Source organism: Microcaecilia unicolor, chromosome 10 (assembly GCF_901765095.1).
Source record: "Microcaecilia unicolor chromosome 10, aMicUni1.1, whole genome shotgun sequence".
Classification (NCBI taxonomy): domain Eukaryota; kingdom Metazoa; phylum Chordata; class Amphibia; order Gymnophiona; family Siphonopidae; genus Microcaecilia; species Microcaecilia unicolor.
In genome coordinates this window covers 169,933,442-169,954,631 of record NC_044040.1, presented here as the reverse complement: position 1 = coordinate 169,954,631, position 21,190 = coordinate 169,933,442, and the positions used below count along the sequence as shown (strand labels likewise).

The 21,190-nt window shown below is 51.5% G+C and overlaps 1 protein-coding gene across 5 annotated transcripts in view; it reads right to left on the bottom strand.

Annotated features, from left to right (window-relative positions):
• Nucleotides 1-21,190, bottom strand: part of AGFG1 (ArfGAP with FG repeats 1) — a 145,369-nt gene that overhangs the window by 60,515 nt on the left and 63,664 nt on the right. For 4 of the 5 annotated variants that reach the window (XM_030215708.1, XM_030215709.1, XM_030215707.1 and 1 more), the window contains exon 6: nucleotides 3,784-3,897. The exons of the other annotated variant lie outside the window; for it this stretch is intronic. In XM_030215708.1, the coding sequence (XP_030071568.1) occupies nucleotides 3,784-3,897 (114 nt within the window). The remainder of the gene's footprint in view (nucleotides 1-3,783; nucleotides 3,898-21,190) is intronic. 5 annotated transcript variants of the gene reach the window in all.

The window sequence follows — 21,190 nt, the reverse complement described above, 5'->3', positions numbered from 1 at the left end:
CGTGGCAGGAAAGAGCCCTCACTTTCCTGCCCGGCGCTGCCGCAGACCTCTCACTCCCAGCTCCATTTCAAAATGGCTGCCGAGAGTTCAAGTGCCAGCCTCACGAGAGTTCCGTAGAAGTCTTACAAGGTCACTGCTTAACTCTCAGCAGCCATTTAGAAGTGATGCTGGGAACGAGTGGTCTGTGGCAGCACCAGATAGGAAAGAGGGGTCTCTTTCCTGCCCCAAAGAGGTCACTAGATCACCAGGCACAATAAGGTACAGGACGGGAGAGGATGTAGATGGGAGTTTAAAAAAAAAAAAAAAAAAAAAGGTGAGTACAGGGAGGCTGGAAAAAAAAAAAAAGATTGGAGGGGACACACTTGGGGGGAGAGGGAAGGAATCTGGCTTTCTTGTGTGTGTGTGTGGGGGGGGGGGTTCAAGGTGATACTGTGGTGCAGGGGCGTGATGGGTGTCCTCTTATCCCGACAAATATGGTAACCCTACCTAACAGTACAAATAACACACAAAAACCGTGTTAGCTCTCTGGGAAATTGAGGTTGGTTACTTCCAACTGGACAGCAGGATATATCAACCACATACTGGTGACATCTAACTGTGCTATGGACTGATTAGCTCTCCTAGAGCTTAGAAAATCTGGACGGCTTCCTCTCCAGTGCTTTATACAGCTGTAAGCAAGTTCATTCGGGGGGGGGGGGGGGGGGGGGGGGTTGTACGGCTGTTTTATCCGGCTGTCCAAGGAGGACCTCTGTTACAGGCAAGTAACCTCACTTGCTCCATGGACAAACAGGATTGGTCAGCCACACACCGATGATTCCCAAGCTTAAGGCTGTGAGGTAGTGCTAGAGGTGTGTATGGTTTACCCTGTGTGCTGTAGTAGGATGAGACAACAGAGGAAGTATTGTTCAAGGTTAAATAAGGACAGTGATACCTCAAACATGACACTACCACAGACTGCAAGTTCTAATTAATGGAGGAAATGAACCAAAACATTGCAAGCTGTGCATCACATTGCACCTGTTACTGGGTAATATGAATGAAAGTAGAAGACAAAAGGGCAGTACTCCAGAAAACAGAGGTGAGTAAAACACCTCGGAACAACCAGGCAGTTAAATGGCATGACAAAAGCCCCCACAGGAAACACAGAGTAGGTTGCTAGACAAAAGGGAGTGAACACATTCCAGAGGCCTTTTAGCACAAGCAGTATAAAGTATGTATGGAAATCTACATATGGTAGGCTGTGTCTATGCAAGAAATCCATCTGCTTGTATAAAAACCAGGAGACAGGAAATATTCCTAGAACTAGTTACAAGGGAAATTTACTATGGTCATGGTAAGGAATAGTGGACAGACATATCTTCCCAAGTGCCGGGAATTTGAGGTGTAAAGGGCAAGAGCTCATTTTTTAGCCTACAGTATGTAGTCTTTTGTGTGGGCGAGAATGCCACAGTATTCCAAGGGTTAGGGGTCCCTTGAAGAGCATAGATCAAAGTGAACAGGGAGGAAGCGACAGAGTAAACCAACTGTAAAAAAACAGACTTGGTAAAGATAAGATTAAAAAAAACAAAAAAAAAAACACATTATCATACCAAGACACTTCAGGTGACCAGTTGGGAACTACGTGGTTCACATAGAATCAAGTGTATATAGCATAGCACTTACTTATTTGTTTACCTTTTTTTTCTCCTTTGACAGGGGTCTTCACCCTTGTACTAGCATCAAAAAAAAAAAAAAAAAAAGAAAGAAAGAAACTTCCCTTTTAGGACACAGGGATTCCACCAAAGTAAATTCTTGGCACCATAATCCCTCTTGGTGAGCTATGGAGGGTAGTAACAGGACAAAGCAAGTAAACCGGTAATAGTTTGTAGCCCTTGGGCAAAAAGAGAAAAATTGACCTTGTGGGTTCCCTCACAGATGGTCTTAGAGGCTAAGCAAATCTTGGATCTTACAAAATATCTAAAAAGGTAGGATAAGTAAACAGTAATTGAGGCAGAACCTGGAAGTTATGACCAGTGGGTCTCGAGTATCTGTCAGAGGAAAGCAGTTTTTAAACATGTGAGAAGAATTTTCTATGAGGTTTCTAAATATTTGATTTACCATGTTTGACCACAAGATAACTGCTCCTACAACAATGCAGTCATTTGCCCAAAAAGTAACAGCAGCTTCGAAAGCAACAGAAGCTCCCAGGCAATGATGTAACCTGGGGCAGCACTGAAATACAGTTTATGCCTCTGTGGGAGAGAGAATATGTACCAGAGACAAAGTACCAAGAATGTGTTGATGAAAATGCCAGGTTTCAGAATGGTTTGTAGAGCGGCACAAAGTAGGGATCTTGAGTGTAGTGGGCACCAAGAGTGAGCTTCTAGCCTTGAACATGAAGTTGACCTAGACGTATTCCCAGGCCTGTGACCGACATATCTATTGTCAGTGGAAGTAGATGGGAGCTCATGGATACAAACTGGGTTGGAGATCTCACCAGAGACTTTTATAGAGGCACTATCAGCTCTTTTCCTGCTGGGCATTCCTCTCCTCCTAATATTGACAGTGTTAATATGATTCACAAGAAGAGGGAGGGGGAAGATTTCAACACCCGACCAAAAAATGAGGATGTCTCCCCTCTAGATCAATTGTAGTCAGGATCATATCCCACCTTCCCCAGGTGGCCACTGCTGCCAGGAAAGGGGCATCTCCCAGACCCATGTCATCTATCTTGATGCATAAGGTCCCTGAAGAAACTGATTTTCTCTTCATTAGAGGGGACATAGCAAGTAGAATAAAGAGAAAATAAGTATATGTTAAATCTGACAAGAAAAGAGGAGAGCAGGGAGATCTGTCCACTTGGCAAGATGAAAGAACAGTCTAGAGAGGAAACCAGTAGGCATATGGGGTTTCCCCCTGGTTTTTCTGAGCTCCAGGAGAGTTAATCTGTCTGTGGTGCTGTCAGTTGACATCAGTGTGTGGCTGACTGATCCTGCTTGTCCATGGAGAAAGATATAACTGTGTTACTCACTACACACAAAGTTAATATGCTCTGATAGTAACATAGTAGATGATGGCACATAAAGACCTATATGGTCCATCCAGTCTGCTCAACAAGACAAACCCATAAGGTATGATGCAATACTCCGTATGCACACCCAATCTTGATTTGTCCCCGCCATTTTCAGGGCATAGACCGTAGAAGTTTGCACGGCACTGTCCTTGTTCTAAAACTTCTGAGGTTGTCATTGAAGCCCCTGAAAAGCTCCACTCTAGCCCATCCAAATCTATTTAGTCATAATCAGGACACAGATCGTAGAAGTCTGCCCAGCACTGGCCTTGTTCTCCAACTTCTGAAGCTGAATCTGTCCATCCACAATCAGGGCACAGACCATAGAAGTCTACCCAGTACTGGCTATATCAACCAGAAAATTTTGTAAGTCTTAATGCATTGTTTAAAATATAACTATCACCAGCATTTTTATAATATTTGTGGATATTACATGGGTATAAAAACAAACTATTTCACTATGAATTTTAAATATGACCTGGCGTCTGCCAGAGACAGCTACAGTCAGACATACATATGATCGATGAACATTTTAAAGGCAGAGCTAATAAGCAAAAAAGTATTCACCAACAAATGAAAAAAAAAAAAATCCCAAAAGCATTTAAAGGTTTCCCCAAAGCATCAAGAGGACTATTGAAGGCAGATGAGCACAGAAGTGAGGTCACAAGGAAAAAATATTAGAAAAGTACATTTACTTTGTTTGGCAGTGAAGCAGAAGGACTGAAATATTCTACCTGTAGTTTGGGACTGAAAAGACTGACTTGCTGTGGGGAAACCTCCAAAATTACTTGAACCACTAGACTGTCCAAATGCATCAAAGTTTGCAAAATCTGCATTAGAATTTTGAGCTGCAAATTATAAAACACAAATATAAATAAGTTAATGGATATAAAACAAATTAAATGAAAATGAACACAACTTATAACTAAGGCAACTGAGAGCCTGTAAGCAATATGCCCTCTAATCGATGACAAGAAATGCTTAACATATGAAGTAAATCAGTGTCTCTCATGCTTCTAATGAAGTAGCTCCTTGCAAACCTTATCAGCCGGATTATCTCATGCATATTCATTGTGACAGCCATGCAAATGGAGGAACTGTAGACAATCTCTCATGCATATTCAATGTGAATAGTCTGATAATCAGACTAGGTACAGTACTCCAGACCAGATTGAGAAACACTAGTATAAACACATCTGACATGATAATGTTATGCAAGGAGGAAGGGTGTGTTCCATCAACATTACTCATCTTTAGCAAATAACTTAACAATTCTATCAATTCCTTCCAAAGTATCCCTCTACTTGCTGGGCTACCCCATTTGTTTTTACTCTGCCTAGCTGCTGAAAAACAAATTTTGATCCATTTTCCTGTAAAATTACTGGGCTCTGCTCCGTTCTATATACAGCTTTTCATTTCTGTACCACAACACAAAGTTTTGAAAAACATGTTGTATTCAGTTATCTTACAAAATATTAGCCTACCAGCTGGATGCTGTGGTTACTCCAAAGCTGATGAGCCATAGTCTAAGGATACCAATTATTAAATTTAGGATGAATAGTTTCAGAATGTCATTACACTAGGTACATAAATGGAACAATGCACAAAACAAGGGATATTGCAAAGTAAAATAAGCAGAAACTACATTTTTGGATTACTGCTATGGTGTCCTTTTTAAAGCGGGTGATACACACATTTTCCCAAATGAGATAACTATTGCATGAACCACAGCATTCCAATCTTCTTCTTATTAACCCTTCTGACCTTCATAAGTTCCAACTGAGCAGTCAACCCTCCATAAACTGACTGTACCAAGTATGAAGGCAGGCAAGAAGGCCTAGTTTCTTGCAATATTCAGATACTGCTGACGACTAGTAAACAAGATTTTTGTGTGTGTGTGTTAAAAAAGATAACTGAATGGAGTGATCCAAAAAAGCATTCATTGGTTTATTCCCAATTTTAAGCCTGTATAAAAATTCTATCAGTATACCTATACATTGTTCGACCACTTAAATGAAAGAACCAACACCAGCAATGGAAAACGGATACAATGTGAAAGTGCTCCGGGAGAGCAGTGCATTAAACACCCTTTAGTAAGCATTATATATCAGTTGGAAAGCAAGAGACAGTCTCTCTTAAAGGCAGTCGTATGTAGATGTTTGTGAGGAAGCAACTGGAGACCTTCTGTTTAGGTGACAAACCTAGAGAAGTGACCATAGGACACAGGTAAGATAGCACAGATGTCAATAAGCTCCAATCCTAAACTGGAGCATAAGGAGAGGAGAAGTGAAGGTATTACGCAGACTGACATGCTCCAGTGGTTATTAGAGATCCATGCACATAATCGATTCTGTCTGAGAGGACATCAAATCTCTGCGGTAGTAAACCTGCAGCAGGATTTGGTGAACTTCAGGAGGCATGTGGAGGAGTTCTAGGCCAGGGATAAGCAGAGGAGTCATCGTCAAAAGACCTGCAGCAGTAGTCAGAGAGGTTGGAGCAGATCATGGGAAGAGGTGCTGAAAAAGCAGAGGACATAAAAAAATAAAAATTAAAAAAAGAAAAAAAAAATATCACACCAGAAGTGCAATTTTAGGGTGAGGCATCCTGGAGGGAGGCTGCCTTTAAGAATTGAGTGGACATCATAGAATAGCTGTGCTCGTCCCTTTTAGGGAAAGAAGTTTATGAACACCTGATAGCCTATTGCAATTCAATTTACAGTGGACTTCCAAAGGAGAAATTAGGACTTACCTGATAATTTTCTTTCCATTAGTTTTTCACACTATTCCAGGACGAGTGGGTAGTTATGTCCATCGACCAGCAGGTGGAGATAAAAAATACAGAACTGAGCACCACTACATAGCTCCCTGCTAGCAGCTCAGCTTCTCAGTATCAGTCCTCAAGCAAGGAAGAAAGAACGCCCAATCAGGCGCATGGTCAGCAACCAACACATTCAGCTCCAAGAACCATCCGAAGACAAGATCCCTGGAAAACAGGATACAAAGACCGTGCATAGAGCCACCAATCAGAGTGCTGAACCACAGGAGGGCTCCTGGAATAGTGTGAAGAACTAATGGAAAGAAAATTATCAGGTAAATCCTAATTCTCCTTCCATTACGTTCACTGCCACAAGCAGAATTGACACCCCAAATGCAGCCGCTGCCTGCGTGGCCCCCGCTATACCATCATGCTACTGAAGGAAAGCAGAGAAGACAATGCCTCTGCCCTACAAATATCCATCAGAGAAGACAACGAAGCCTTTGCCCAAGACGTAGTCACACGCCCAGGAGAGTGTGCCTTCCAACATGAGGAGAAGAGCCTCCCAGAATACAAGCAGAGACCATGGTCAATTTCACCCACCGGGCAAAGGAGGCCTTGGAAGCCATGAGACCCAACTGCTGTTTACCAAACTGCACAAAAGGTCTATACGAAAGGCAGAAGACATCGGGAACCTCGAAAAAACACGAGAGCCCTGTGAAAGTTCAGAATCATGCAAGAGGCATATAGACGACTAAATAAAAAGAAACCAACATGCACTCGGGCAAGAAGGATGGTACTGCCCAAAACGGGACCCCGCCTCCAAAACAAAGACGGAGAAAGGGTCCTAAGAAGGAGCCTGAAGTTGCAAGAAGCAACAGACCAACGGAAGTGCCCTAATAGCACCAAGTTCTACGTGAGAACTATCAGGATCACCTAGCGACGGGGCACAAATGGACAGTGCTGCAGCACCCGAAGGACCAGCATAAAATCCCATTCGGAAAAGGCACGTGAAGGGCAGTGTAAGTGACCCAAAACTCTCTGAAAACGAATTACAACCGGAAGAGCCGCTGAAGAAGAGGTCTGCCAACGACCCTGAAAGCAAGCCAGGGCTGCCACTGGAACCCACAAGGAACCCAGCTCTAGCCCTTGATACTCCCCCCGCAAAAATGCCAGGAAATGGCCCAGGGAATCGCATTAGCTCCCTAACTAGGAGCTTCACAAGATCTGCATAGTACTGGAGCAGTGTCCAAACTGGAGAACAGGAGCACTGTATCCTGAAGGTCTCCCACTCTCCTCCACTCCTGGCCTAACTTCGGCATAGGGAAGGCGTACAGGAGTCCCTCGCTCAAACACAAACGCAGCAGGGTGTCCAGATCCAGAGAGTCCTCTTCCCTGTGACGGTTCAAGAATCGAGGAACAGTGACATAGGAATAGGCCAAGAGAACCAAGCCCCATCGACACATCAGCAGCTGTAACGGCTCGACCGACAGCTCCCAAATCGCTGGAAGTCCGAGCGTGCCTGCTAACAAGGCCGGTCCCCACGAGAGGGACCCCTCAAAACCGCTGAAAGGCACAAAAGGTGTCTCTCTGCCCTGGCCATTAACCAGTTGGGCTCCAGAGCAAGCAGACTGCTAGGAGACCCCCCCCCCCCCTAATATAGTAGAAGAGGCTAGTGCCATAGCAATGTCCGAAAAGGCCCAAACCAAAGCATTCCCAACAGTGGGGCAAAAGCCTCCAGAGCTTAGCGCACCCCTCACAGCTCAAGAGGGCCAATGCACCTCTACTGGAAACCAAGAGCCGTGCCATGGGAACCCCTGTAAAGGGCCCCCCCAGCCCAAGAAACTATCAACCATAGATCCCACTTCAAGGCAGGAGTAGGGAGGGCCCGCCCTAGAGTCAACAACTGGTGAAGCCACAACCACCTCAGGTCTGTCTGACTGCCAGGGGCAAAGAAGCCAGAGACTATAACCCTCTGAAATCGGAGACCAGGAGCTGAACAGGGCCCTATAAATTGGCCGCATCTGAGGGTAAGGTACCACTTCCAGGGCCGCTGTCACAGAACCAAGGAGCTGCACAAAATCCCAGGCTGGAAGCTGGGAACGAAGCAGAAGCAAAGAATCCAGTGCGCTATCTTATAGCACCGTCCCTCTGTGAGAAACACTCAAGCTCACAGGGAATCGAAAAGAAGACCTAGATGCTCCAAGCTGGTGTGTTGGCGCCAGCCACCCCCACTGAAATTGAACACCCAAACCAGAAAAGAAAAAACAAAATAGGAGGTGAACCATTGTTAAAGGAGCCTCTACACAGGCTTGGTAAGAGGAGGCTCGGATTAGCCAGCTGTCCAAGTGCAGGAGGAAACGAAACCTCCGTCTCCGCAGAAAGACCGCTACATGCACGACCTAGGAAAAGGTCCCCGGGCCTGTGAGGAGATCAAATGGTTGGGACTGGAATTGGAAAAGAACTGCAGAAACAGCCCCAAGAGGGGAAGGTAATTACGCCTCCCTGGTCTCAAAAGCAGAGACAACTCTCTGAACGGACAGGAGCACAGACCTCAGGGTCACCATCCAAAAACGGACACCGGTGGACCCCTAGAGATCCCAATTGGGTTGCACTGCTCTGATCTTCCTGGGAACCTCAAAATAGGAGGAGAACCAACCAGATCGCGCTCAGCGAGAGGGATGGGAACAATAGCCCGAAGGGCCAGCAGCACCTCAACTGAGCTTCTGCTCTGAGCTGCCAGAGGCCCCCGACAAGGAGACTGTAAGAAGAGAGGAGCTACCAGAAGGGAGAACTCCAACTGGAAGCCATCACCCAGAATAACCAGCACCAGAGCTGAGGAAAAGGTAGACCACACGTCCCGAAAGGCCTGAAGCGGCCCCCTGTAGGCCCGGAGGGACCATCCGGCCTGGCTATATTGGGATTGCCGGGAGACAGCAGCCACTCACTTTGAGTGCCCTGTCGGTTTTCTGTCCCCCGGAAGGAATATTGCCAGGCCCGAAACTGAGCCCTCTGGCCAAAGGTCTGCCGACCAGACCTACACAAGGAGCTGTCATGAAACAGGGCACCTGCTCAGCCCACAAGGCAAGCAGAGGAACAAAGAGCGTCTTATGGAGGACGCTGGGGCCCGCTCACCCAGCTCCTGAACCAAATTGCTGAGGTCATTCCCAAAAAGAAATGTGTCTCAAAAGGGTAACCTGACCACGCAGGCCTTTGAAATGGCAACGGCCACCCAAGCCCACAGCCAGGACTGACGCCTCATGGAGAGCGTCAAAGACATGCCTGTGGCTGAAAAACTGACATACACAGTGGCCATCAGACAGGTTAAGCCCACCTCCATCCAGGCAGCCCGGGACTGCCCCGGGAAAAAGGACTGCTGATGTCATTGCAAACAGGCCTGTGCCACCAAAGGGCTACAAATATAAGCCTGCAGCTCCAAAGCAGTCACCTCAAGGTGTGCTGGAAAGCCTGTTTCGGCTTCCTATCTAGCAGATCCCTCAAGGCAAGGCCACCAACCACCGGGAGGGTAATACTCTAGGTGACTAAAGACACCGAGTCTAATTTAGGTAAGGGAACATCTCTTCCTTCTGGCACCAGACAAAAAGGATGGGCCACAGTCCTCCCAACCTGTAGGCCTGTGTCAGATGCACTCCATCTTGCGGCAAGAAGGATCCGAATGTCCAGGTGAATGGAGAAATACCCTGGACGGTCCCCCAAGGCTCTTCATAAGGCAAGCCGCCTGACTAGCTTCCGGAAACTCCCCAAGAGAGCGCTGCAATTGCCTCTGAATTCAGGGGGCCACCTCCTAGCAGCCCAACTGCAGAAAATCTAAGACTAAGTCTCCACGGGGCAGCAGTCGCGATCCCTGGGAACAGGCAGGGAGATCCCTACCTCCTCTCTCTCCCCGAGCTGCCAGGCCTGCTAGAGAAAAGGCTCCTAGCACTAGCCCAAGGCCTGGTGGAGCAGACGAAGGGTTGGCCCTGACCCAGGGACACCCACCTACACAGCTGCCTGCATAGGGGTTTCGCTTCTGCCGAAAAAAACAAAATGGCCGCCATTCCCGCCTCCTTCTGAGGCGAAGCACCAAGGCCCTTCACCGGGAACTAGAGCCGAAACAAACGCGCTGCTCTGACCAAGCGCGCCCTGTATGTGCGAGCCTCGAATCAGATCCTCCACTTGGGAACCAGACTGCAGACCGTGCAGCAGCCCAAGGAGGAACACCGCTCACTGCAAGACGGGCAACAGGCCACACACTAAGCGGGGGTTGCCATGGCCAGAGACTGCCGCTGCGCGAGAAAACATGTGGCGCACCGCGCTACACACCCGCTTTTTTTTTTTTTAACCGGAGCACAGCACCAAGCAAAAATGTTTTGTTTTTTTTACATTCAGGTTGATTAGGCAGTTTTCTGTCTTCGGAGGAATCACAGTCTGTTTGTATCTGCCAAAGACCTCAACAACAGTTGTGAGATTTCAACCAGGCTCCCCTGGTTCTCACTCCACTGATCTAATCATTAAACTGCTCCTCCACGGATTTATATATTTTTTTGTAGCACCAACACACAGTGCTCCCATCGATGTCCCAAGGCCTGAAGCACAACAGAAAGGCCCCACCACCCTGGGTCCACACAGAGGGAAAACAGGAAAAAGGCGCAGAACACCCCGGGGGAAGGCACAACAGGGACCCCAAGCACCACCAGGTATGTCTGCTCAACTGCTCACTCTACTCAACTGGGAACCAGTTGACCAACTGGACCAGGAGCAAGGCTGTCCATCCACCTGCTGGAGATAGAAGATACTGAGGAGCTGAGCTGCTAGCAGGGAGCTATGTAGTGGTGCTCAGTTCTGTATTTTCTATCTCCACCTGCTGGTCGATGGACATAACTACCCACTCGTCCTGGAATAGTGGGAATGAACGTAATGGAAGTATCAGTTGTATAGATTGCAATAAATTCAAAAACAGTGAATGATACATACCTGTAGCAGGTGTTCTCCGAGGATAGCAGGCTGATTGTTCTCACGACTGGGGTGACGTCCGCGGCAGCCCCCACCAACCGGAAAAAGCTTCGCGGGACGGTCGGCACGCAGGGCACGCCCACCGCGCATGCGCGGCCGTCTTCCCGCCCGTGCGCGACCGCTCCCGCCAGTTGAATGACAAGCAATAAAATATGAAACACAACTCCAAAGGGGAGGAGGGAGGGTAGGTGAGAACAATCAGCCTGCTGTCCTCGGAGAACACCTGCTACAGGTATGTATCATTCACTTTCTCCGAGGACAAGCAGGCTGCTTGTTCTCACGACTGGGGTATCCCTAGCTCTCAGGCTCACTCAAAACAAGAACCCAGGTCAATTGAACCTCGCAACGGCGAGGGTACAACAGAAATTGACCTACGAAGAACAACTAACTGAGAGTGCAGCCTGACCAGAATAAATTCGGGTCCTGGAGGGTGGAGTTGGATTTACACCCCAAACAGATTCTGCAGCACCGACTGCCCGAACCGACTGTCGCGTCGGGTATCCTGCTGGAGGCAGTAATGTGATGTGAATGTGTGGACAGATGACCACGTCGCAGCCTTGCAAATCTCTTCAATAGTGGCTGACTTCAAGTGGGCCACTGACGCTGCCATGGCTCTAACACTATGAGCCGTGACATGACCCTCAAGAGCCAGCCCAGCCTGGGCGTAAGTGAAGGAAATGCAATCTGCTAGCCAATTGGAGATGGTGCGTTTCCCGACAGCGACCCCTAGCCTGTTAGGGTCGAAAGAAATAAACAATTGGGCGGACTGTCTGTGGGGCTGTGTCCGCTCCAAGTAGAAGGCCAATGCTCTCTTGCAGTCCAATGTGTGCAACTGACGTTCAGCAGGGCGGGTATGCGGCCTGGGGAAGAATGTTGGCAAGACAATTGACTGGTTAAGATGGAACTCCGACACCACCTTCGGCAGGAACTTTGGGTGGGTGCGGAGCACTACTCTGTTGTGATGAAATTTGGTATATGGAGCATGAGCTACTAGGGCTTGAAGCTCACTGACCCTACGAGCTGAAGTAACTGCCACCAAGAAAATGACCTTCCAGGTCAAATACTTCAGATGGCAGGTATTCAGTGGCTCAAAAGGAGGTTTCATCAGCTGGGTGAGGACGACGTTGAGATCCCATGACACTGTAGGAGGCTTGATAGGGGGCTTTGACAAAAGCAAGCCTCTCATGAATCGAACGACTAAAGGCTCTCCAGAGATGGCTTTACCGTCCACACGATAATGGTAAGCACTAATCGCACTAAGGTGATTCCTTACTGAGTTGGTCTTGAGGCCAGACTCTGATAAGTGCAGAAGGTATTCAAGCAGGATCTGTGCAGGGCAAGAACGAGGTTCTAGGGCCTTGCTCTCACACCACACGACAAACCTCCTCCACTTGAAAAAGTAACTCTTTTTAGTGGAATCCTTCCTAGAGGCAAGCAAGACACGGGAGACACCCTCAGACAGACCCAACGCAGCGAAGTCTACGCCCTCAACATCCAGGCCGTGAGAGCCAGGGATTGAAGGTTGGGGTGCAGCAACGCTCCGTCGTTCTGCGAGATGAGAGTCGGAAAACACTCCAATCTCCACGGTTCCTCGGAGGACAACTCCAGAAGAAGAGGGAACCAGATCTGACGGGGCCAAAAGGGCGCTATCAGAATCATGGTGCCGCGGTCTTGCTTGAGCTTCAGTAAGGTCTTCCCCACCAAAGGTATGGGAGGATAAGCATACAGGAGGCCGGTCCCCCAATGGAGGAGAAAGGCATCCGACGCTAGCCTGCCGTGTGCCTGAAGTCTGGAACAGAACAGAGGCAGCTTGTGGTTGGTCTGAGAGGCGAAAAGGTCCACCGAGGGGGTGCCCCACTCTCGGAAGATCTTGCGTACCACTCTGGCATGGAGCGACCACTCGTGCGGTTGCATGACTCTGCTCAGTCTGTCGGCCAGACTGTTGTTTACGCCTGCCAGGTACGTGGCTTGGAGGAGCATGCCGAACCGGCACGCCCAACGCCACATCCCGACGGCTTCCTGACACAGGGGGCGAGATCCGGTGCCCCCCTGCTTGTTGACGTAAAGCGAATGCTACATACCTGTAGAAGGTATTCTCCGAGGACAGCAGGCTGATTGTTCTCACTGATGGGTGACGTCCACGGCAGCCCCTCCAATCGGAATCTTCACTAGCAAAGTCCTTTGCTAGCCCTCGCGCGCCCGCGCGCACCGCGCATGCGCGGCCGTCTTCCCGCCCGAAACCGGCTCGAGCCGGCCAGTCCAGTATGTAGCAAGACAATACTCTTAAGGGAAGACACAACTCCAAAGGGGAGGCGGGCGGGTTTGTGAGAACAATCAGCCTGCTGTCCTCGGAGAATACCTTCTACAGGTATGTAGCATTCGCTTTCTCCGAGGACAAGCAGGCTGCTTGTTCTCACTGATGGGGTATCCCTAGCCCCCAGGCTCACTCAAAACAACAACCATGGTCAATTGGGCCTCGCAACGGCGAGGACATAACAGAGATTGACCTAAAAAAATTTTACCAACTAACTGAGAGTGTAGCCTGGAACAGAACAAACAGGGCCCTCGGGGGGTGGAGTTGGATCCTAAAGCCCAAACAGGTTCTGAAGAACTGACTGCCCGAACCGACTGTCGCGTCGGGTATCCTGCTGCAGGCAGTAATGGGATGTGAATGTGTGGACAGAAGCCCACGTCGCAGCTTTGCAAATTTCTTCAATGGAGGCTGACTTCAAGTGAGCTACCGACGCAGCCATGGCTCTAACATTATGAGCCGTGACATGACCCTCAAGAGCCAGCCCCGCCTGGGCGTAAGTGAAGGAAATGCAATCTGCTAGCCAATTGGATATGGTGCGTTTCCCTACAGCCACTCCCCTCCTATTGGGATCAAAAGAAACAAACAATTGGGCGGACTGTCTGTGGGGCTGTGTCCGCTCCAAGTAGAAGGCCAATGCTCTCTTGCAGTCCAATGTGTGCAGCTGACGTTCAGCAGGGCAGGAATGAGGACGGGGAAAGAATGTTGGCAAGACAATTGACTGGTTCAGATGGAACTCCGACACGACCTTTGGCAAGAACTTAGGGTGAGTGCGGAGGACTACTCTGTTATGATGAAATTTGGTGTAAGGGGCCTGGGCTACCAGGGCCTGAAGCTCACTGACTCTACGAGCTGAAGTAACTGCCACCAAGAAAATGACCTTCCAGGTCAAGTACTTCGGATGGCAGGAATTCAGTGGCTCAAACGGAGGTTTCATCAGCTGGGTGAGAACGACATTGAGATCCCATGACACTGTAGGAGGCTTGACAGGGGGCTTTGACAAAAGCAAACCTCTCATGAAGCGAACAACTAAAGGCTGTCCTGAGATCGGCTTACCTTCCACATGGTAATGGTATGCACTGATTGCACTAAGATGAACTCTTACAGAGTTGGTCTTGAGACCAGACTCAGACAAGTGCAGAAGGTATTCAAGCAGGGTCTGTGTAGGACAAGAGCGAGGATCTAGGGCCTTGCTGTCACACCAGACGGCAAACCTCCGCCAATGAAAGAAGTAACTTCTCTTAGTGGAGTCTTTCCTGGAAACAAGCAAGATGCGGGAGACACCCTCTGGCAGACCCAAAGAGGCAAAATCTACGCCCTCAACATCCAGGCCGTGAGAGCCAGAGACTGGAGGTTGGGATGCAGAAGAGCCCCTTCGTCCTGCGTGATGAGGGTCGGAAAACACTCCAATCTCCACGGTTCTTCGGAGGATAACTCCAGAAGAAGAGGGAACCAGATCTGACGCGGCCAAAAAGGAGCAATCAGGATCATGGTGCCTCGGTCTTGCTTGAGTTTCAACAAAGTCTTCCCCACCAGAGGAATGGGAGGATAAGCATACAGCAGACCCTCCCCCCAGTCCAGGAGGAAGGCATCCGATGCCAGTCTGCCGTGGGCCTGAAGCCTGGAACAGAACTGAGGGACTTTGTGGTTCACTCGAGATGCGAAGAGATCCACCAAGGGGGTGCCCCACGCTTGGAAGATCTGGCGCACCACTTTGGAATTGAGCGACCACTCGTGAGGTTGCATAATCCTGCTCAGTCTGTCGGCCAGACTGTTGTTTACGCCTGCCAGATATGTGGCTTGGAGCACCATGCCGTTCCGGCAAGCCCAGGTCCACATGCTGACGGCTTCCTGACACAGGGGGCGAGATCCGGTGCCCCCCTGCTTGTTTACATAATACATGGCAACCTGGTTGTCTGTCTGAATTTGGATAATTTGGTGGGACAGCCGATCTCTGAAAGCCTTCAGAGCGTTCCAGATCGCTCGTAACTCCAGAAGATTGATCTGTAGATCGCGTTCTTGGAGGGACCAGCTTCCTTGGGTGTGAAGCCCATCGACATGAGCTCCCCATCCCAGGAGAGACGCATCCGTGGTCAGCACTTTTTGTGGCTGAGGAATTTGGAAGGGACGTCCCAGAGTCAAATTGGTCCAAATCGTCCACCAATACAGGGATTCGAGAAAACTCGTGGACAGGTGGATCACGTCCTCTAGTCCCCCAGCGGCCTGATACCACTGGGAGGCTAGGGTCCATTGAGCAGATCTCATGTGAAGGCGGGCCATGGGAGTCACATGAACTGTGGAGGCCATGTGGCCCAGCAATCTCAACATCTGCCGAGCTGTGATCTGCTGGGACGCCCGCACCCGGGAGACGAGGGACAACAAGTTGTTGGCCCTCGTCTCTGGGAGATAGGCGCGAGCCGTCCGAGAATCCAGCAGGGCTCCTATGAATTCGAGGTTCTGCACTGGAAGAAGATGGGACTTTGGGTAATTTATCACAAACCCCAGTAGCTCCAGAAGGCGAATAGTCATCTGCATGGACTGCAGGGCTCCTGCCTCGGATGTGTTCTTCACCAGCCAATCGTCGAGATATGGGAACACGTGCACTCCCAGCCTGCGAAGTGCCGCTGCTACCACAGCTAGGCACTTTGTGAACACCCTGGGCGCAGAGGCGAGCCCAAAGGGTAGCACACAGTATTGGAAGTGGCGGGTGCCCAACTGAAATCGCAGATACTGTCTGTGAGCTGGCAGTATCGGGATGTGTGTATAGGCATCCTTCAAGTCCAGAGAGCATAGCCAATCGTTTTGCTGAATCATGGGGAGAAGGGTGCCCAGGGAAAGCATCCTGAACTTTTCTTTTACGAGATATTTGTTCAGGGCCCTTAGGTCTAGGATGGGACGCATCCCCCCTGTTTTCTTTTCCACAAGGAAGTACCTGGAATAGAATCCCAGCCCTTCTTGCCCGGATGGCACGGGCTCGACCGCATTGGCGCTGAGAAGGGCGGAGAGTTCCTCTGCAAGTACCCTCTTGTGCTGGAAGCTGTAAGACTGAGCTCCCGGTGGACAATTTGGAGGGTTTGATGCCAAATTGAGGGTGTATCCTTGCCGGACTATTTGCAGAACCCACTGATCGGAGGTTATGAGAGGCCACTTTTGGTGAAAAGCTTTCAACCTCCCTCCGACTGGCAGGTCGCCCGGCACGGACACTTGGATGTCGGCTATGCTCTGCTGGAGCCAGTCAAAAGCTCGCCCCTTGCTTTTGCTGGGGAGCCGCGGGGCCTTGCTGAGTCGCACGCTGCTGACGAGAGCGAGCGCGCTGGGGCTTAGCCTGGGCCGCAGGCTGTCGGGAAGGAGGATTGTACCTACGCCTGCCAGAAGAGTAGGGAACAGTCTTCCTTCCCCCGAAAAATCGTCTACCTGTAGAGGTAGAAGCTGAAGGCTGCCGGCGGGCGAATTTGTCGAATGCGGTGTCCCGCTGGTGGAGAGACTCTACCACCTGTTCGACTTTTTCGCCAAAAATGTTGTCCGCACGGCAAGGCGAGTCCGCAATCCGCTGCTGGATTCTATTCTCCAGGTCGGCGGCGCGCAGCCATGAGAGCCTGCGCATCACCACACCTTGAGCAGCGGCCCTGGACGCAACATCAAAAGTGTCATAAACTCCTCTGGCCAGGAATTTTCTGCACGCCTTCAGCTGCCTGACCACCTCCTGAAAAGGCTTGGCTTGCTCAGGGGGAAGAGCATCAACCAAGCCCGCCAACTGCCGCACATTGTTCCGCATGTCCATGCTCGTGTAGAGCTGGTAAGACTGGATCTTGGACACGAGCATAGAGGAATGGTAGGCCTTCCTCCCAAAGGAGTCTAAGGTTCTAGCGTCCTTGCCCGGGGGCGCCGAAGCATGTTCCCTAGAACTCTTAGCCTTCTTTAGGGCCAAATCCACAACTCCAGAGTCGTGAGGCAACTGAGTGCGCATCAGCTCTGGGTCCCCATGGATCCGGTACTGGGACTCGATCTTCTTGGGAATGTGGGGATTACTTAATGGCTTGGTCCAGTTCGCAAGCAATGTCTTTTTCAGGACATGGTGCAAGGGAACAGTGGACGCTTCCTTAGGTGGAGAAGGATAGTCCAGGAGCTCAAACATTTCAGCCCTGGGCTCGTCCTCCACAACCACCGGGAAGGGGATGGCCGTAGACATCTCCCGGACAAAGGAAGCAAAAGACAGACTCTCGGGAGGAGAAAGCTGTCTTTCAGGAGAGGGAGTGGGATCAGAAGGAAGACCCTCAGACTCCTCGTCAGAGAAATATCGAGGATCTTCCTCTTCCTCCCACGAGGCCTCACCCTCGGTGTCAGACACAAGTTCACGAACCTGTGTCTGCAACCTCGCCCTGCTCGACTCAGTGGAGCCACGTCCACGATGGGGGCGTCGAGAGGTAGACTCCCTCGCCCGCATCGGCGAAGCTCCCTCCGCCGACGTAGTCGGGGAGCCTTCCTGGGAGGTGGCCGCGGTCGGTACCGCACGCGGTACCGACGTCGGGGACCTCAACCTGGGCGATGGGCCAGCCGGCGCCACGCTCGACGGTACCGGAGGCGCAAGCACCGCCGGTACCGGAGGGGTAGGGCGCAACAGCTCTCCCAGAATCTCTGGGAGAACGGCCCGGAGGCTCTCGTTCAGAGCGGCTGTAGAGAAAGGCTGTGAGGTCGATGCAGGCGTCGACGTCAGTACCTGTTCTGGGCGTGGAGGCTGTACCGGGCTGTCCAGAGCGGAGCGCATCGACACCTCCTGAACAGAGGGTGAGCGGTCCTCTCGGTGCCGATGCCTGCTGGGTGCCGAATCCCTCGGCGACCCAGAGCTCTCGGTGCCGACATGGGGAGGAGACCGGTGTCGATGCTTCTTCGATTTCTTCCGAAGCATGTCACCGGAGCTCCCCGGCACCGACGAGGAGGACGTCGAATCCATCCGTCGCTTCCTCGGGGCCGAGACTGAAGAAGGTCGATCTCGGGGGGGCTGTACCGCAGGAGCCCTCAGGGTAGGAGGAGACCCACCCGAGGGCTCACCGCCACCAGCAGGGGAATGGACAGCCCTCACCTGCACTCCACCCGATGCACCACCGTCCGACGACATCAGCAGACGAGGTCCTGGTACCACCGACGTCGATGCAGCTATCCGATGTCTCGGCGCCGATGCAGAGGCCCGATGCCTCGATGCACTCGATGCAGGGGCGGCCGAGGAAGATGGTCTGGACGCTGACGACGTCGATGCACTCGAAGATCCCGGTGCCGATGCCGACGAAGAGCCCGAGAACAACACGTTCCACTGGGCTAGTCTCGCTACCTGAGTCCGCCTTTGAAGAAGGGAACACAGACTACAGTTCTGAGGGCGGTGCTCGGCCCCCAGACACTGAAGACACGACGAGTGTCGATCAGTGAGCGAGATAACCCGGGCGCACTGGGTGCACTTCTTGAAGCCGCTGGAAGGCTTCGATGTCATGGGCGGAAAAATCACGCCGGCGAAATCAAAAGCCGAAATGGCGAAAATGGAAGCACCAAAAATTTAGAGGGAGAAAAAATCTCGACCGAGGCCGAAAAGAAGCCTACCCCGACGACGAAAGAAAACTTACCGGGGCAAAAAGCTGGAAGTACGGGGAGGATTGACACGAAACCCGGTCGAAGGGTTTCCGGAGCACTTCCCGACTAACAAAGCTTTCCCGAAGGAAAAAAACACGCTCAAACAGAATTTGGACGCGCGAGGTCGACTTTCCGGGGCTCGACACGGCGAAAACATGACTGTACCGAGTGCGGACAAAAGAAGACTGGCCGGCTCGAGCCGGTTTCGGGCGGGAAGACGGCCGCGCATGCGCGGTGCGCGCGGGCGCGCGAGGGCTAGCAAAGGACTTTGCTAGTGAAGATTCCGATTGGAGGGGCTGCCGTGGACGTCACCCATCAGTGAGAACAAGCAGCCTGCTTGTCCTCGGAGAATACATTGCAACCTGATTGTCTGTCCGAATCTGGATAATTTGGCAGGACAGCCGATCTCTGAAAGCCTTCAGTGCGTTCCAGATCGCTCGGAGCTCCAGGAGGTTGATCTGCAGATCCTTTTCCTGGAGGGACCACAGACCCTGGGTGTGGAGCCCATCGACATGAGCTCCCCACCCCAGGCGAGATGCATCCGTCGTCAGCACTTTCGTGGGCTGTGGAATTTGGAATGGACGTCCCAGGGTCAAACTGGTCCGGATGGTCCACCAGAGCAGTGAAGTGCGGCAACTGGTGGAGAGGCGGATGACATCTTCTAGATTCCCGGTGGCTTGGAACCACTGGGAAGCTAGGGTCCATTGAGCAGATCTCATGTGAAGACGAGCCATGGGAGTCACATGAACTGTGGAGGCCATATGACCCAGAAGTCTCAACATCTGCCGAGCTGTGACCTGCTGAGACGCTCTGGTCTGTGAAGCCAGGGCCAGGAGATTGGTGGCCCTCGCTTCGGGAAGGTAGGCCTGAGCCGTCTGGGTATTCAGCAGCGCTCCTATGAATTCCAGAGACTGCGTTGGCTGGAGATGGGACTTTGGGTAATTTATCACAAACCCCAGCAGCTCCAGAAGTCGAGTAGTGCACTGCATAGACCGGAGGGCTCCCGCCTCCGAGGTGTTCTTGACCAGCCAATCGTCGAGATATGGGAACACGTGCACTCCCAGCTTGCGTAGGTAGGCCGCTACCACCACGAGGCACTTGGTGAACACTCGTGGGGCAGAGGCGAGCCCAAAGGGCAGCACACAATACTGAAAGTGCCGTGCGCCCAGGCGGAATCTGAGATACTGTCTGTGAGCTGGCAGTATCGGTATGTGAGTATATGCGTCCTTTAAATCCAGGGAACATAGCCAATCGTTTTTCTGAATCATTGGCAGAAGGGTGCCCAAGGAAAGCATCCTGAACTTTTCTTTTACCAGGAATTTGTTCAGGCCTCTCAGGTCTAGGATGGGGCGCATCCCCCCTGTTTTCTTTTCCACAAGGAAGTACCTGGAATAGAATCCCTGCCCTTCCTGCCCGGGTGGTACGGGCTCGACCGCATTGGCGCTGAGAAGGGCGGAGAGTTCCTCTGCAAGTACCTGCTTGTGATGGGAGCTGAAAGACTGAGCTCCCGGAGGACAATTTGGAGGCAGGGAGGCCAAATTCAGGGCGTATCCGCACCGCACTATTTGGAGAACCCACTGGTCGGAGGTTATGAGAGGCCACCTTTGGTGAAAAAATTTTAACCTCCCCCCGACCGGCAGATCGTCCGGTACGGACACTGAGGGCGGCTATGTTCCCGTGGATCCAGTCAAAAGCCCGTCCCCGGCTTTTGCTGTGGAGGCGCAGGGGGCTGCTTAGGCGCACGCTGTTGACGAGAACGAGCGCGCTGGGGCTGTCCCTGTGCCTGACGAGGCCTTCGGGCCGGCTGGTTGTACCTACGCTTTGCAAAAGAATAGGGTGCAGCCTGCCGGGCCCGGGAAAAACGTCCACCTGTGGAGGTGGATGCTGAAGGCGCCCGGTGGGAGAGCTTGTCGAGAGCGGTTTCCCGCTGATGCAGTTGGTCCACCATCTGCTCGACCTTCTCACCAAAAATGTTATCCCCCCGGCAAGGGACGTCGGCCAGTCTCTGCTGGGTGCGGTTGTCCAGGTCAGAGGCACGCAGCCATGAGAGCCTGCGCATCACTATACCTTGGGCCGCAGCACGAGATGCCACGTCACAGGTGTCATAGATACCCCTGGACAGGAACTTTCTGCACGCCTTCAGCTGCCTGACCACCTCCTGATAAGGCCTGGACTGCTCCGGCGGGAGCTTCTCGACCAGGTCCGCCAGTTGTTGCACATAGGTCCGCATGTGAATGCTCATATAGAGCAGGTATGACTGGATGCGGATCACGAGCATGGAGGATTGGTAGGCCTTCCTCCCAAACGAGTCCAGAGTGCGAGACTCCCGCCCCGGGGGCGCCGAGGCGGTATCCCTCGAACTCCGTGCCCCCTTGAGAGCAGAATCCACGACCGCTGAGTCATGGGGCAATTGTGGCCGCATTAACTCTGGGTCGGAGTGGATC